At 44.8% G+C, this 14,561-nt stretch overlaps 2 protein-coding genes and 1 long non-coding RNA gene across 3 annotated transcripts; 1 reads left to right on the top strand and 2 right to left on the bottom strand.

The window, feature by feature from the left end:
• Positions 1–2,526: 2,526 nt before the first annotated feature.
• On the top strand, positions 2,527–4,121 carry LOC137144833 (olfactory receptor 11G2-like). Its single transcript, XM_067535319.1, has 2 exons — positions 2,527–2,556; positions 3,174–4,121. Exons 1-2 carry the CDS (start codon positions 2,527–2,529, stop codon positions 4,119–4,121), a joined length of 978 nt encoding a protein of 325 aa, XP_067391420.1.
• Positions 3,867–5,802, bottom strand: LOC137144834 (uncharacterized). The gene is made up of 3 exons (XR_010917509.1): positions 5,678–5,802; positions 4,459–4,549; positions 3,867–4,064 (listed from the first exon to the last, which is right to left on the bottom strand). It is a non-coding gene; the product is annotated as an uncharacterized lncRNA (long non-coding RNA).
• Positions 5,803–8,281: 2,479 nt separating this feature from the next.
• Positions 8,282–11,957, bottom strand: LOC137144844 (olfactory receptor 11L1-like). The gene is made up of 2 exons (XM_067535331.1): positions 11,055–11,957; positions 8,282–8,326 (listed from the first exon to the last, which is right to left on the bottom strand). The coding sequence occupies exons 1-2, from the start codon at positions 11,955–11,957 to the stop codon at positions 8,282–8,284; spliced, it is 948 nt and encodes a 315-aa protein (XP_067391432.1).
• Between the last annotated feature and the right edge of the window lie 2,604 nt (positions 11,958–14,561).

Raw genomic sequence — 14,561 nt, 5'->3', positions numbered from 1 at the left:
TCAGCAGCCCGGGCAATTCGAGTTAATGTCCTATGTTCTTAAAGCACATGTTTCAGGGTTTCAGCCAGCCAAGACAGGGGTCAGGAAGGGATTCCCCCCCGCAATGTATTCTGTGTGATTTTTTGTTTGTTTTGGGTTGTGTTTGTTTTGTTTGATCCCTTCCTCTGAAGCACCAGGAGATGCCCAAGGCTGGAGATGGGACATTGGACAGTGATGGTCCTGTCTGGCATTAAATTGTATAACTCTATTCCCCTGCCCTCCTCCTCCGAATCAGGGGTGAAACCCAGGAGTCCTGAATCCCAGTGGCCTGTGCTCTAAACCTCTAGCCCAGAGTCATGTCCTGTCTCAGACACAGGACTAGGGCTCAAGAATCCTGATTCCCAGCCCCCCAGCTCCTAACCTGCTGACTCCACTCCTCTCCCAGAGCTGGGAACAGAAGCCAGGAGTCTTGATTCTCAGACTCACCCGCTCTGTCTACTAGCCCCCATTCTCTTCCCAGATCTGACTCCCCTCCTTCCATTACTGATTTTCAGTAGCTGGGGATCTGGGCCATTGTTTTCCCACTAATGCACATTTAAGTCCAATGACTAATTAACATGGTGGGGAAAGGTACTCTAATTTAGAATCATAACCCCTTCACCTCTTCAGTTCAAGTGCTAATACTTGGAACAAACAGCCCCCAGCTGTCCCAGTAAGTATCCAGTAAAAGCAGGGTAGACCATACTTTAAAGCTTCACCAGTTTCATTGCCACATTATAATTCATTTCTGAATTTAAACTGATATAGTTAAACGAGTGCAAAGAGCTATGTGGATGTTCTTAATTCAGTTTGAACCAGATTATTCTGGATTGTCTTAAATCAAATGGGAATAGCTTTAAACTAACCCGGAATCAGCTTCTTTGAGACCAAAGTAAGTGTGTCCAAATATCCGTTTAACTATATCAGTTTAAAAATCAGTTCAAATTATACCAGCTGCGAAGGCCTACGTCATTAAGAGAGCCCAGTAAATATCCTTAGACTGCCCAGTAGTTTTCCAGAAAAGAACAAATTTACATTCTAGACTAACAGACAGATAAATCGGAAAGTAAGTGTGAGAGTAAATAGATCCAAGTGTAAAAGAAATTTAAAAAAAAAAGATTTAAAAACATTTCAGGTGGATTTTTTTCCTCTTTCATAAAGGAGCAAAAAAAGAAAAAAAATGTTTCATTTGTGGATCACCTTTAAAAAGAGATTCTGGTCTTTCTTATGTTCTCTGTACTCAGATGATCAGAACAGATACTTCTTTGGGTTTTTCTGGAACCCAGAATTTAAGTAGGGACATTTTAATCAAATCTAGAACTACATATAAAACATATTTATTGAGGTAACATTTCCAATCTCTATTTGAATTTTATTAATCTAATATATGAATTAATATAATATATTTACTACTTTAATATTTGACTTTACCCTGTAAATTAATGTGATATACTGTTCTTAACCCAAGATTTCAGCAGATTCTAGAAATTTGTCATATATGGAAATATTAACTCAATATTTTTATCAGCTCTCTAGGTAAAAAAAAACAACTACCAATGTAACCAAATCTAAAAATATATTCAGTTCTTAAATTAATATTTTTTAAAAATCTAGATATCTATATACATACTAGCTTAATATTTTAACCATATCTTGGAAATACAATATATCATTATTAACTTAATATTCTTTGTAATATAACTTAACTTAATATAAGATATGGAAATGACTTCAAAATGTTCTTATCAATTTAATATTTTAATCAAATCCAAGCAAATGTTATATATAATTCTTAATTTATTATTTTAATTAAAAATAAGAATATATCATTAATTATTTTGATCAAAATAGGAATTCATGTTGTATACAATGTTTAATGTAACATGTTTAACAAATCTGGAAATCATCACAATATTTATTTATTAATCAGAAATTTTAATCAAATCTAGAAATTAACATAATATGTATATATTAATTTAACATGTGAAGTAAAACTAGAAATCAGGACAGTACGGACTTAATGATTTTACATTTTCATTGAATGTAGGTATGCATACGATATATACTTCTAAATTTATTATTTTAATCAAAAGAGTAATTGATATCAAATTATTATTAATGTATTATTTAAATTGAAGGTAGCAATTGACAGCATATATCAATATTAATTTATTTTAATTAAAGATAGGAATTGATATCATAGGAAGTTGTTTATTTTAATTAAAGATAGGAATTGATATAATACACAGTTAGTTTTACATTCTAATCAAATCTAGGAATTAATATAATCTATAACTCTTACTCCTGGTCATTGACTGGGGTTTCTCGGTGCTACTTCAGTAATAATGACAAAAATAATTAATAAACCGTATAATTATCAGTTCACACTGTATATTAATTTCACGTATATATCAGTTCAGAAACAAAAATTGATTCCGTTGTTTAATCATATTGATCTATTAATATAGATTTTTCTTCTGCAGAGCAATTTGGGCCAGTCCATGACTGATGTTATCTTTGGGTCTGTCCAAACTCCAGGTAAGGAATTTTAAAAAGTCTCCTGGATTCAATTCTGTGCCACTCATTAGTCAGACAGTAGGAAAGATTTGGGGTAAAATTTTCCAAGGTGCTTAAAGCGATAAAGTGGGTCTTTTAATGGATCAGTGTCTGTTGGTGAGAGAGACGACCGTGGTACTTAAGTGGTTCAGGAGTCCAATCCAATTTCCAGAAGAGTTTAGGGCCAGGCTTTCAAAGGAATGAAGGCGCCCAAAAACGCAGTCAGTTTCACTGTAGCCTTGAAGAGTAGGAAGGAAGGGATGTTCAATCAGCTCTTCAAGCTTTTCTGAGCATCATCATGGCCAGCACAGAAGGGGTTTGTGATCCTAGCCTGGTCCAGAGAAGCTGATCCAGCAATGGAAGGAGGATCAAGAATTTGTTTCCCAGGGAGGACAGCTGGCCGAATGCCTCAGTGCAGGGTCTTTATCCAGCCCTGAGGGTGTCCAAAGGCAGAATAAACCCAGCAGAGTTTGAAATGTGGCATATATGAGAGAGAGCCCGACAGTGAGTGTGTGTGTGAGTCTGCTACTCCCTACGAGTCTAACGCCACTTCCCCAACCCTCCTGAACCTTGGCATCCTCTCAATTGTTTTCTTTCAGCTCCAAGGCCCCCTGATGAACACGGCCAATGGCACCAGCCCAGTAACCAAGTTCATTCTGCTGGGTTTCCCCTCCCTGGGCCGGCGGAGCCGCACCCTCCTCTGCGCCCTTCTCTCCTCCGCCTACGCCGGGACAGTGGCAGGAAACCTGAGCATCGTGTGGGCCGTGCTGCGGGAGACCCGCCTCCAACGCCTGCCCATGTACATCCTGCTGGGGAACTTCGCCTGGCTGGAGATCTGCTACGTCACGACCACCGTGCCGCGGATGCTCTTCGACCTCATGAACCCTGGCGTCCCTATCTCCTTCCACGCCTGCTTCGTGCAGTTCTACTTCTTCTCTTCCATGGGGGCCACCGAATGCCTCTTCCTCTCGGCCATGGCCTTGGATAGGTACCTGGCCATCTGCCACCCCTTGCGATACCCCGTCCTCATGTCCCCGCACCAATGCTGGGCCCTGGTGGCCTCCTGCTGGCTCACCGGCTTCCTCTGGTTCATGATGCCCATCACCCTCATCATCCAGCTCTCCTTCTGTGGCCCCAACAACCTGGATCATTTTGTCTGTGACCCGGACCCATTGCTGGCTGTCTCCTGCGCCCCAGCTCCCTGGACCGGACAGACCTTCTTCACCATGAGCTCCCTCATCATCTTTGCCACCGTCCTCTTCATCCTGGCCTCCTATGGGCTAGTTATCAGGGCGGTGCTGAGGCTGCCTGCAGGGGCCGGGCGGCACAAGGCCTTCTCCACCTGCACCTCGCACCTGGCCGTCGTGGGTCTCTTCTACGGCTCTATCATGGTGACCTACGTCAACCCGGCGGCCGCAGGAAGCAGTGGGAAGGTGGTGACTCTCTTCTACACGGTGGGGACCCCCTTTCTCAACCCGCTGATCTACAGCCTGCGAAACAAGGAGATGAAGGAGGCTCTGAGGAGGACCCTGCTGGGGGGGCGGTAGGGGGTCGTGTTCTGGTCCCAGTCTGCAGGGACTTGCCAGTCAGCGGGGTGGGGAACAGGGCCTTTCCCCGCCAGGGGATGCAGACTCCAATCCTGAAGGCGGAACACACACAGCCTTTTGCATAACCTTTCGGGGCCACTTATAGTATAGAAAGTGCCTGTTTGACGAGACAGACAGAACACAGACAGTGGGTAGGGGGGAGGTGTGGGGCTGAATATGGCAGGAAAAGAGCCCTGCTCAGTGTGTGCCTGCAGAAGGACCAACAGCAAACCAAGCGCGCGTGCCCTTTTCGTGCCACGGTATTTCAAGATGGCCGCTTGGATAAATGTGTTCTCACCTTTCAGATACAGAGAGCGAAGTTCTGCTTTCCTTTTCTCTGCTGTCAATCCAAAGCAGCCCCGCTGATTTCCAGAGATGGACCCGTGCAGCTGGGACCAAAATCATGGCAACATTATATTTGGATGTACCAGATAACACACTCCCCTCGCATGGCCAGGGATAGGACCCAGGAGTCCTAGCCCCTTCCCTGCCCCAATCTAACCCTCTAGACCCTCACTCCCCTCCCATGGCCAGGGACAGAAATGAGAAGAAGGTCTCTTCCCATCAGAGATGAGAGGTTCTGGAAGAGCTGCCCAAATAGGAAGTGCAGGGGAAATGATTTAATTAGCTTTAAAGGACAACTGGACAAATGTGTGAGTGGAATTATATGATGGGTTTGCTTTTGATGAGGCAGGGGGCCGGGGTTGGCAGCCCTGAGGGTCCCTTCTGGTTCATGTCTGATGTTCCGAGAAGCTCATGCTTCAGGGTTTCGGGTGGTCTCCTGCAGGGGTCAGGAAGGGATTCTTTTGCTGTTGTTTTTGCAGGAGGGGCTGCTTGCGTTGTCTTCTTCCTCCAAAGCCACAGCCAGAGATGGGACATTCGGTGGGGTGGGCCAGTTATCGGAGGTGGCACCGAGCATTCTCTGTCTTGGGTGTGCGGCTGGCTGGTTCATGCTCATATGCTTGGAGTCTAACTGATCACCACATGTGGGGTGGGAAGGAATTTCCTCCCCGGTCAGATTGACAGTGATCTTGGGGGAGGGGGAGGGGGTTCAGCTTCCTCTGCAGCATGTGGAGTGGATCTTGCTAAACCATTTCCCTGCCAGTGCAGCGGCCTTGGTGCACATTGCTCCATGCTATTCCCTGCTTCTGGCACATACTAGTTCAGCCTCCTGAGGTTTGTCCTCCTGGCATCTAATTTCAGTTGCTGAGTGGTGCTGGTGGCCTGTGAGCTACAGAAGGGTCAGACTAGGGGATCTGGTGGTCCCCTGTGGCTTTAAAATCTGACCCAAGAAGCCGGACTCCTGGCTTCCCTGCTCTAACCCATGGATCCCATTTTCCCACTCCCCTCCCAGAGCTATGGATACAACCCAGGAGTGAGGAGTGCTGACTACCCAACCCTTTCTTCCCCCCTGCTCTAACCCACTGAACCCCACTGCCCGCTGAAAGCTGGGAAAAGAACCCTGGTGTCCTGGCTCCCAGTCCACTCTTCTGACCACTAGACCTCACAGCCATTACCTGTGTTGTTTCAATTGTAGGCATTAACGGAGGCTATCCATCTCTGAGGGGTGTCCATCCAGTAGCTTTCATGGGAGTTAGACCCACTTAATAAATCATGCAGCCCAGACTGCAAATCCCTGGGCGGAATTAGCTTGTTTCGATGTCTGAACATTTCTCGCTCTGGGTACTGATGTCTCGGGCCCCGGCAGAGCCAATTGAAGAGCTGAGCGGAATTTGCTGCTGGTTCCTGCTTGAAAAGTTGGGGCTAGGCAATTAAAAGTTCTCTCGTCTCCTGAGAGAGCTGGGCGCACATCCCAGGGCTAGGGGCGGGGTGTGTTTGGGGGTCAGAAGTGAGGGGCACAAGCGGAGAGAGAAGCTAAGTCTCCAGGGTCCATTCAGCTCTTGGTCTGTGGAGATGTGCAGAACTATTCAGCCTCAGGTTCCAGACCCGTGCTGTACACTCAGGGTGCAGGGCTCCGGACGATACCCGCTCTGTACACACGGAGAGCAGGGCTCCGGGCCAGACCTGCTCTGTGTACACGGAGAGGGGGCATCTCCTGGTCCCAGTGAGATTTCTTCACTCTTGGAGTCAGCCCACTGGGGTGTTTTATTGGGGTTTTAGAGGGAGAGCCTGGGTCTAGCTCAGTGTCGTGGGAGGTGAGGTCGTTTTGCGCAGAGAAAGCATGGGAAAAGTGGGATCTCTCTCTTTCATATCATCCTGTTCTGAGGTCTCCAGTCCATACCTCCAACCCTGGCCACCAAGTCCTTCTCCATAGGGGGAATCTCTCTGTTCTGAAATCCCCCATCTATGCCCACCAGCCCAGCCACACCCCCACTCCTTCCATCACCCCTCTAAGCACACCCCTCACTCCCACTCTGTCTAGTCCCCATCAGCCAGGCCATTCACCGAGGCGGGGGGGGGCACTGAAACGTTCCCAGAATCCTGGACATTCCAGATGTGTCATGGGCCCACCCCCACCGGAATGACCTTCTACACACAGAACGTGCACGGTCACGCGATACAGGGGCTGATACTTTCAAGAGAATGCAGACTTGCCCCTGCCAGCCTGACTTCATGTGCCATGTGTGTATGAGGTCAGTCTAGTGGAGGCAGAGTGGTGAGCTGTTAAAATATGTGTTCCTTGGTTGATACTGAACAGAATCACATTTGGTTTTGTCCCAGTACTGGACAGGGGACAAACCAGCCAAAAAGAGGACTGTTTGGCATAAAGTTGGACAAGTGGCAGACCTTTGAGGTCTCTTGTCAAAGGCTTTTTGAACGTCCAATGTACTATATTGACTGGATCACCCTTGTCCACATGTTTGCTGACACCCTCAAAGAATTCTAATAGATTGGTGAGGCATGATTTTCCATTACAAAAGACATGTTGACTCTTCCCCAACAAATCATGTTCATCTATGTGTCTAAGAATTCTATTCTTTAGTATAGTTTCAACCAGATTTCCTGCTATTGAAGTTAGGCTTAGAGGTCAGTAATTCCCAGGATTGCCTCTGGAGTTTTTTTTTTTTTAAAAAGAACTGCACAGAATGAATGTTCCATTGTGTCGTCTGTAACTGTCACATTAAGATGACAGACATTCCTGAGCTCATGTCATTTTATTTTTGAGAACCTAAATTGACTCAATGAGGTCTTTTTCCTCCTTCAATTGCTTAATTTTTGTCACTAAGATACAATAGTAAAAATAGATAGATAGAAATATAATTGTTTCTATTTGCACTTTGAATTATGAAGCAACTCAAAAGTACAGAACCAGTCTCCTTCTTTTTCCTGTTAGTATCCTTCAAAGATGGTCCTACCCAAACTATAATGGTAGTATATATTGTGGCCGATGGCCAGCTTCCCTCTAGTGGATCTCGTGCTTCGCTCCTGTTGGGGGCCAGGAAAGTGCCCGTCACCCCATCTTCCCTGGGGGAGAAGGGTAGGGACCCAGGCCCACCTGCTTCTCCAGGTCCCAGCCCAGGGGCCCTATGAACAGTAGCTGCAAACTGCTGGCTCTGTTTTTTTGGAGCCGCAGCCTCTTCCCCTGGGCTACTTCCCCCCTCAGTCCTGCTGGCCTCTCAGGCCCTCTGTCCTTGCTGGGCTCAGTACCTCCTTTTGGGGTTCCTCAGCTCTCCCACACTTTGCTACTCCAATCTGCTACTTCACTAGCACAGCACAGCACCTCTGCTTCCTCCAGCTTGTACCCTGTGTGTTTGGGGCGGAGCCCTTTTATGGAGCACCTGGCTGATCCTCAATTGGCCCCAGCTGCCCCTGGTTAGGCTGCAGGGAATAAAGCCCTGATCATTCTGGGGCTGATGTACCTCTTGTTGTGTACTCTCCTGCTGGCCTTGGTATATCACAATAGATATGTATTGTTGGACAAGATAAAGGAGACAATGGACATTTTGTTTATGGACAGTAGTTTCTCCAGGCATTGTCTGAGAACAGTCATCATTATTATGAAGATATATTTGCTCAACATTGGTCCTTCAGGGACATGATCCACTTATCTAAATTTCTCAGTAACAAGGACCCAAAAGACATGTAATATTTATAGAATTGTAGGACTGGAAGGGATCTCATGAGGTCATCTATTCCTGACTCCTGCACTCAGGGCAGGACTAAGTATTATCTAAACCACCCCTGACAAGTGTACGTCTAAGCTGCTCTTAGAAATCTCCAGCGATGGGGATCCCACAGCCTCCCTGGGCAATGTATTCCAGTTCTTAATCACCCTGATAATTAGTCATTTTTTCCTGATGTCCAACCTAAACCGCTTTTCTTGCAATTTAAGTCCATTGCTTCTTGTTCTATCCTCAGAGGTTAAAGAGAATAATTTTTCTCCCTCCTCATTGTAAGAACCTTTTATGTACTTGAAAACTGTTATCATGTCCCCTCTTAGTCACCTCTTGTCCAGACTAAACAAACCCAGTTCTTTCAGTCTTGCCTCATAGGTCCTGTTTTCTATACTTAATCATTTTTGTTGCTCTTCTCTGGACTTTCTCCAATTTGTCCACATCTTTCCTGAAATGTGGCACCCAGAACTGGACACAATATTTCAGTTGAGTTCTTATCAGCAGAAAAATTATTTCTTGTGTCTTCTTACAACACTCCTGCTAATATATCCCAGCCTGATGTTTGCTTTTTTTGCAACGGCGTTACACTGTTGACTCATATTTAGCTTGTGATCCACTATGACCCCCAAAGATGGCGCTTGGAATTTGTCAAAAGGGCATAAAAGAAGTAGTCACCCCAATTCATTAATAGACAATGGGATTAGCGCACCTAACTCTCTCAGGCTCATTTAAAACCTCAGCCATAATTATGGAATCATTGATTGTCAAAGATTCCAGGAATGTGGTTTGAAAACCAGCTACTAGCCATTTTCCTATGAAGATTTTTTACCATAGGTGAGCCGGGGCTATTTCTAGTTTATTGCCTAGTGGAATTTGATGTCTCCCAGACAACATCACTAGTTATTCTCTTTTTTGCTAGTCTCAGGAGAGAGTCAAGAACGGATTGATAACCATGGATTGATAGGGATAGTTGGGAATTTTTCTCCACAAAATTGAATATTTTGGCAGACAACTTCAATTTTGCCGATTTTTTTTCTGTTTTCCATTGGAAAACTCAATAAAAATATGCGATTCAGCGCAAATCAAAATATTTTCATTTGCTCAAGTAAACATTTAGAACCTGTTCAAAATTAAACTGGTTTAATATTAACCTCTGTGGAAGCTAGACAAATTGAGACTGGGAACTGAGCATGCAATTTTAAGTCTGAAGATAATCAGGCCAACAATTTAACAAAGGTTGTAGTGGATTTCCCGTTGCTGGCAATTTTAAAATCAAGATTAGATTTATTTATTTATTTGTTAAATATATGCTTTAATTCAAAGAGAAATTATTTTTGGGAAATTTAATGTCATGTTAAAGAGGCGGTCAATTAAATAATCACTTTGGTCTCATCTGTAACAGTTTAGCACAACAATATTCCACCCTTTTACACCTTAATAATTCATGACTTTGATGTGGCATGGTTGAGGGACACCGTGGCAAGGACTGCATGTGAAAAAGACATATGGTCATTGTTCTTGCTATATAACAGTTCAGGTTAATCTCTAGGGGTGGCTTCTTTTCCTAAAACAAACTTGTTCAGATCATTAGTTCAAATTATGTCACCAGCTCAGTCCCTGGTCTGCCCTGATCTGGTATCAGGCAGAAAAGACATGCACTTCAGTGTTTATGGGTTTTAAACCCATAGGACTCAAGATGCCCATGTCCAGTCTCTTACTCTGTCACAGACTCCTTGTGTGACCTGGGATAGTCACTTAGATCCTGATTTTAAAGATGTTAGGTGCCATGCTTTTAAAAAATTCCATTAGGTGCCTGAAAACCTTAAAAAAAATCTGGTTGTAAGTGATATAGAGGCCAAACTCCAACTGCTTTCAATGGGACTTAAGCACCCAACCTACTGAAGTGCTTTTGAAAATGCCGCTATGCTCCTACTTGCTTCTCCAGGTACCAAAATACTTTTAAAAGTCTGGCCCCTGGTCTCTCTGTGACTCAGTTCCCCATCTGTAAAATGGGAATAATACCACTTCCCTGCCAGTCTGGGGTGATGAGAGGATAAAGACACTTGTAGTAGGGCATTGAGAATCTATGGTGAAGTGGTCTATAAAAGCATAGGTGGATACAAGTGGTCCTTTGATGTCTTATTTGAAATGAGTTTGGTGTAGAAGGAAAAGAAGAAGTGTTCACAGAAAAAAAAACATCCATCAAGTTATTAAATCAAGCTAATTTGATTTTAAAGATAGTTTTTTCCTAATTGTTTTCCTTATGTCAGTAACAAAGGAGGTTCTAATTAGAAATATCAGTGTATCAATGTAAAAAAAATTCTTCTTCACGCTTAGAATAAAATGTCATAACTAAGAGAAACAACCTAACTTGGTTTATTGGTGAAACATTTCCAGGTGTTCAGACTGCATGATAACAAAACAAACCAATTAAAAGAAAAATTTGGCAACACCAAAAATAAAAAAAAATCAAGCTGGTAAATCACCACAGCCAATGCTGAGGGAATGTTAACTCTGGAATGGGTGAGCATTTATTTGGGTAAACTTTATACAAAAAGGATTCCATTTATGCTCAAGAAATGCGTTTGTAAGAGGATAGCCAGCTAGGCAATCATCTCCAAGGCCCTTCTTCTCACCCACACTGAGGCCCTTTTATGGTATTGTGTCAGTGCAAAAGAACATGAAAGTGATTGCAATTGTAACTTACACTCACTTTTATACACATAGTTTGGTGTAAAGGCCCGTTACCTTAAACAAGAGTCTGACCTCATGCCTCTTGAATTTACTTTTTATGCAGACTGCACAGCCTGCTGATTACTTTCTTTAAGGCATCCCTGAAGTCCTTGTTCCTCAGGCTGTAGATGACGGGGTTCAAGAGGGGGGTGACGACGGTGTAGAAAACAGACACAATCTTGTTGAGCTCCGAGGACAGGTTGGAGGTGGGGCGGACATACATGGAGATCATGGTGCCATAGTAGATAGACACCACGGCCAGGTGTGAGCCACAGGTGGAGAAGGTCTTCCTCTTGCCAGAAGAGGAAGGGATCTTCAGGATGGTGAGAATGATGAAGAGGTACGACACTAGGGTTAGCAGCAGGCAGCTGAAGAGGACCAGGAGGGAAAGGATGAATATGACGACCTCAGTCATGGAGGTGTCTGAGCAGGAGAGCTTCAGCAAGGGAGGGATGTCACAGAAGAAGTGTTTAATCTGGTTGGAGCCACAGAAACGGAGCCTGGAGATTAACAAGGAGGGTAAAAGCCCAGTGAAGATGCCAGTCACCCAAGAGCCTATGGCCAGGCGGGTACAAGACGCATCGCTCATTTTCACCGTGTAGTATAGCGGCTCACATATGGCTAGGTACCTGTCGTAGGCCATCACCGCCAGGAGGAAGCACTCCGTGGCCCCCAGGAAGACAAAGCAATAGAGCTGAGCTATGCACCCAGCAAACGAGATGGCCTTCCTCTCTGCCAGCAGGTCGGCCAGCATCTTGGGCATGATGGTGCTGATGTAGCAGATCTCCAGGAAGGAGAGGTTCTGGAGGAAGGAGTACATGGGCGAGTGGAGACGGGCCTCCAGCTGCACCACGAAGATGATGACAGCATTTCCCGTGACAGTGAGGAGGTAAATGACTAACAACACAATGAAGAGAAAGGTCTGCCAACCAGGAGGACTCTGGAATCCCAGCAGTTGGAACTCCACCAGTGCAGTGCTGTTGGCCATTTCTTTGGGAGAGCTATAACTTGCCTGCAGAGGATAGAATCACCCTCATCATCACTATTATAACCAGCACCACCACCAATGTAATAACAAATAACAATTACAGCTGGGATCCTCAAAGGAGCCTGAGGGAGCAACATCAGCATCACCACAGAGCTACTACTTCTTTCTTTCTTTCTTTCTTTCTTTCTTTCTTTCTTTCTACCTACCTACCTACCTACCTACCTACCTACATGTCTGTGTGTGTGAGAGAGAGCTGTAACCTCCATGAAATTAATTTATTGTCTGATTCCTGTTCCCTTCTATCTTCATTTTCCTGTTACTGTATTTTCTTTTCTGTCAGACTCTAATATTTCAGGAAAAGAAAAACCTTGACATATAATATTGATTTCTACGTTTCTATACACATGCCCCTCTATGACCCTGTCCACATGCTTACCTACCAGTATCTAGCTATCTATCATCAACCTATATCTTGCCCATTCACCTGCAGGTCAATCTTGATATTACAAGCTCAACATTTATGAAACTCTTTCATCCAAATGTGTTTGTATTCAGCACCCTAACTGCACATTATATTTTTTCGGATTTGATGAGGATTGTGTGAACCCTAAAACTTAAATAAAATATTGGTCTCTCTCTATCTATCTCTATACACCCCTCATCTATCTATCTATCTATGTATCTATCCCCATACACACCCATCTTATCTATCTATCTATTTTTTCCCCATACATCCCATCTTATCTCATTTTCCATCTGTATAATCATCTGCCCATCCACCTAGTTGTCCATCCTGCTGTCTGTCTGTCCCACAACATCTGTGTGGTTTCCTCCTTTTACTATTTATCCACCTAATTGTCCATTCATCTGTATTTTGGATTCTCCACCTACTCTTCTGTCAGTCTGCCATGTCATCCGTCATCTCTCATCTACCTGTCTAATGGCATTTATATTCACCTCCCCTATCTACCTATCTATCTATCTATCTGTCTCCATACACCCTATCTATCTATCTATCTATCTATCTATCATCTGTCTAATCTTTTCCTAATATCTCCCTTTCTATATCTATGGACCATCCCTCAACACTTTCATGCGTATACCTGTTTCTTTCTCTCTCTCTATCCACCTATACACAGCATAGAACCGGGATTTTTAAAGGCGTCAGGCCAACTTTCCACGAGAGCTGATGGATAGATCTACAAAAGTGCTGCAACCCTAAACATTACAGGACTGAAACTTCAGGCATCTTGCCAGGCAGTGGAAACCACAGCTCTGCGTCAGGCTCCCTGTGTGATGCATGGGTCGAGACTGGTACCTGAGCGGATCATTCCCATCAGCCAGCACACGGAGCCTAAACTGTCCAATAGGAATTGCCACGGAGAGGGTTGTGCCCTGACCTTTGCCCCTCTCTAAGAGCAAGGTGCCTAAAACCAAGCCAGAAGGAGGCACCTATCTCTGCATGGGATTCTCAGCTGTGGATACTCTCTTGGAGTTAGGTGGTTAAGGAGTGTTTTGGTAAAAATCAGCTGGGAGTGAGAGGAAAGGAAGGAAGACGCTCCTATAAGCTTTAGTCCAGTGTGTAGGGCACTCACTTGTGATATTGGAGTCTGCCTGAAGGGGGAAAGGCATATGAACTTGGGACTCCCACATTCTGGGGGCCGACAGGCTAGGCAGCTGTTCTGCAGAAAAGGACCTGTGGGTTACTGTGGATAAGAAGCTGGATATGAGTCAACAGTGTGCCCAGGTTGCCAAGAAGGCTAATTGGGCTGCATTAGGAGGAGCATTCCCAGCAGATCGCGGGAAGTGATCATTCCCCTGTATTCGGCACTGGTGAGGCCACATTTGGAGTATTGTGGCCAGTTTTGGGCCCCCCACTACAGGAAGGATGTGGGCAAGTTGGAGAGAATCCAGCGGAGGACAATGAAAATGTTTATGGGGCTGGAGCACATGATTTATGAGGAGAGGCTGAGGGAACTGGGCTTGTTTAGTCTGCAGAAGAGAAGAATGAGGGGGGATTTGATAGCGGCCTTTAACTACCTGAAAGGGGGTTCCAGGGAGGATGGAGCTAGGCTGTTCTCAGTGGTGGCAGATGACAGAACAAGGAGCAACAGTCTCCAGTTGCAGTGGGGGAGGTCTAGGTTGGACATTAGGATAAAGTTTTTCACTATGGGAGTGGTGAAGCCCTGGAATGGGTTAACTAGGGAGGTGGTGGAATCTCCATCCTTTGAGGTTTTTTGAAGGTGCAGCTTGACAAATTCCTGGCTGGGATGATTTAGCTGAGGTTAATCCTGCTTTGAGCAGGGGGTTGGACTAAATGACCTCCTGAGGCCCCTTCCAAAACTAATCTATGATTTTATGAGAGTAGCCACTGGGCTAGAGATTCATTCTCATGGCCTCTTTGTCCTGATGCATGTTCAATTATTTAATCTACAGGGGAACTTTTGCCTCTCCCACCCCCGAGGCCATGCCCTAATCACTGGGCTAAAGGTTACAAGGGAAGCCTTCTCCCATCCCTGGCCATTTTGCATGAGTGCAGGTATGCTTTGACTGTCATCTGCCTGGAGCCTGCAGGCTTGATAAACAGGGCACCACCTAGTCTGA

The sequence above is a fragment of the Emydura macquarii genome, unplaced genomic scaffold, assembly GCF_026122565.2.
Source record: "Emydura macquarii macquarii isolate MOO-44397 ecotype Brisbane River unplaced genomic scaffold, CSIRO-AGI_Emac_v2 contig_3487, whole genome shotgun sequence".
Taxonomy (NCBI): Eukaryota; Metazoa; Chordata; order Testudines; family Chelidae; genus Emydura; species Emydura macquarii.
Note: the sequence above shows the minus strand (reverse complement) of the source record. Positions and strands in the feature narration are given on the sequence as shown.

Coding starts and splice junctions, on each gene's coding strand:
- LOC137144844 (XM_067535331.1), bottom strand. CDS start 11,957: ATGGCCAACAGCACTGCACTGGTGGAGTTCCAACTGCTGGGATTCCAG. Junction 8,327..11,054: donor TCAGGGATGCCTTAAAGAAA/GTAATCAGCAGG, acceptor GATTTCTAAGAG/CAGCTTAGACGTACACTTGT.
- LOC137144833 (XM_067535319.1), top strand. CDS start 2,527: ATGTTATCTTTGGGTCTGTCCAAACTCCAG. Junction 2,557..3,173: donor TGGGTCTGTCCAAACTCCAG/GTAAGGAATTTT, acceptor GTTTTCTTTCAG/CTCCAAGGCCCCCTGATGAA.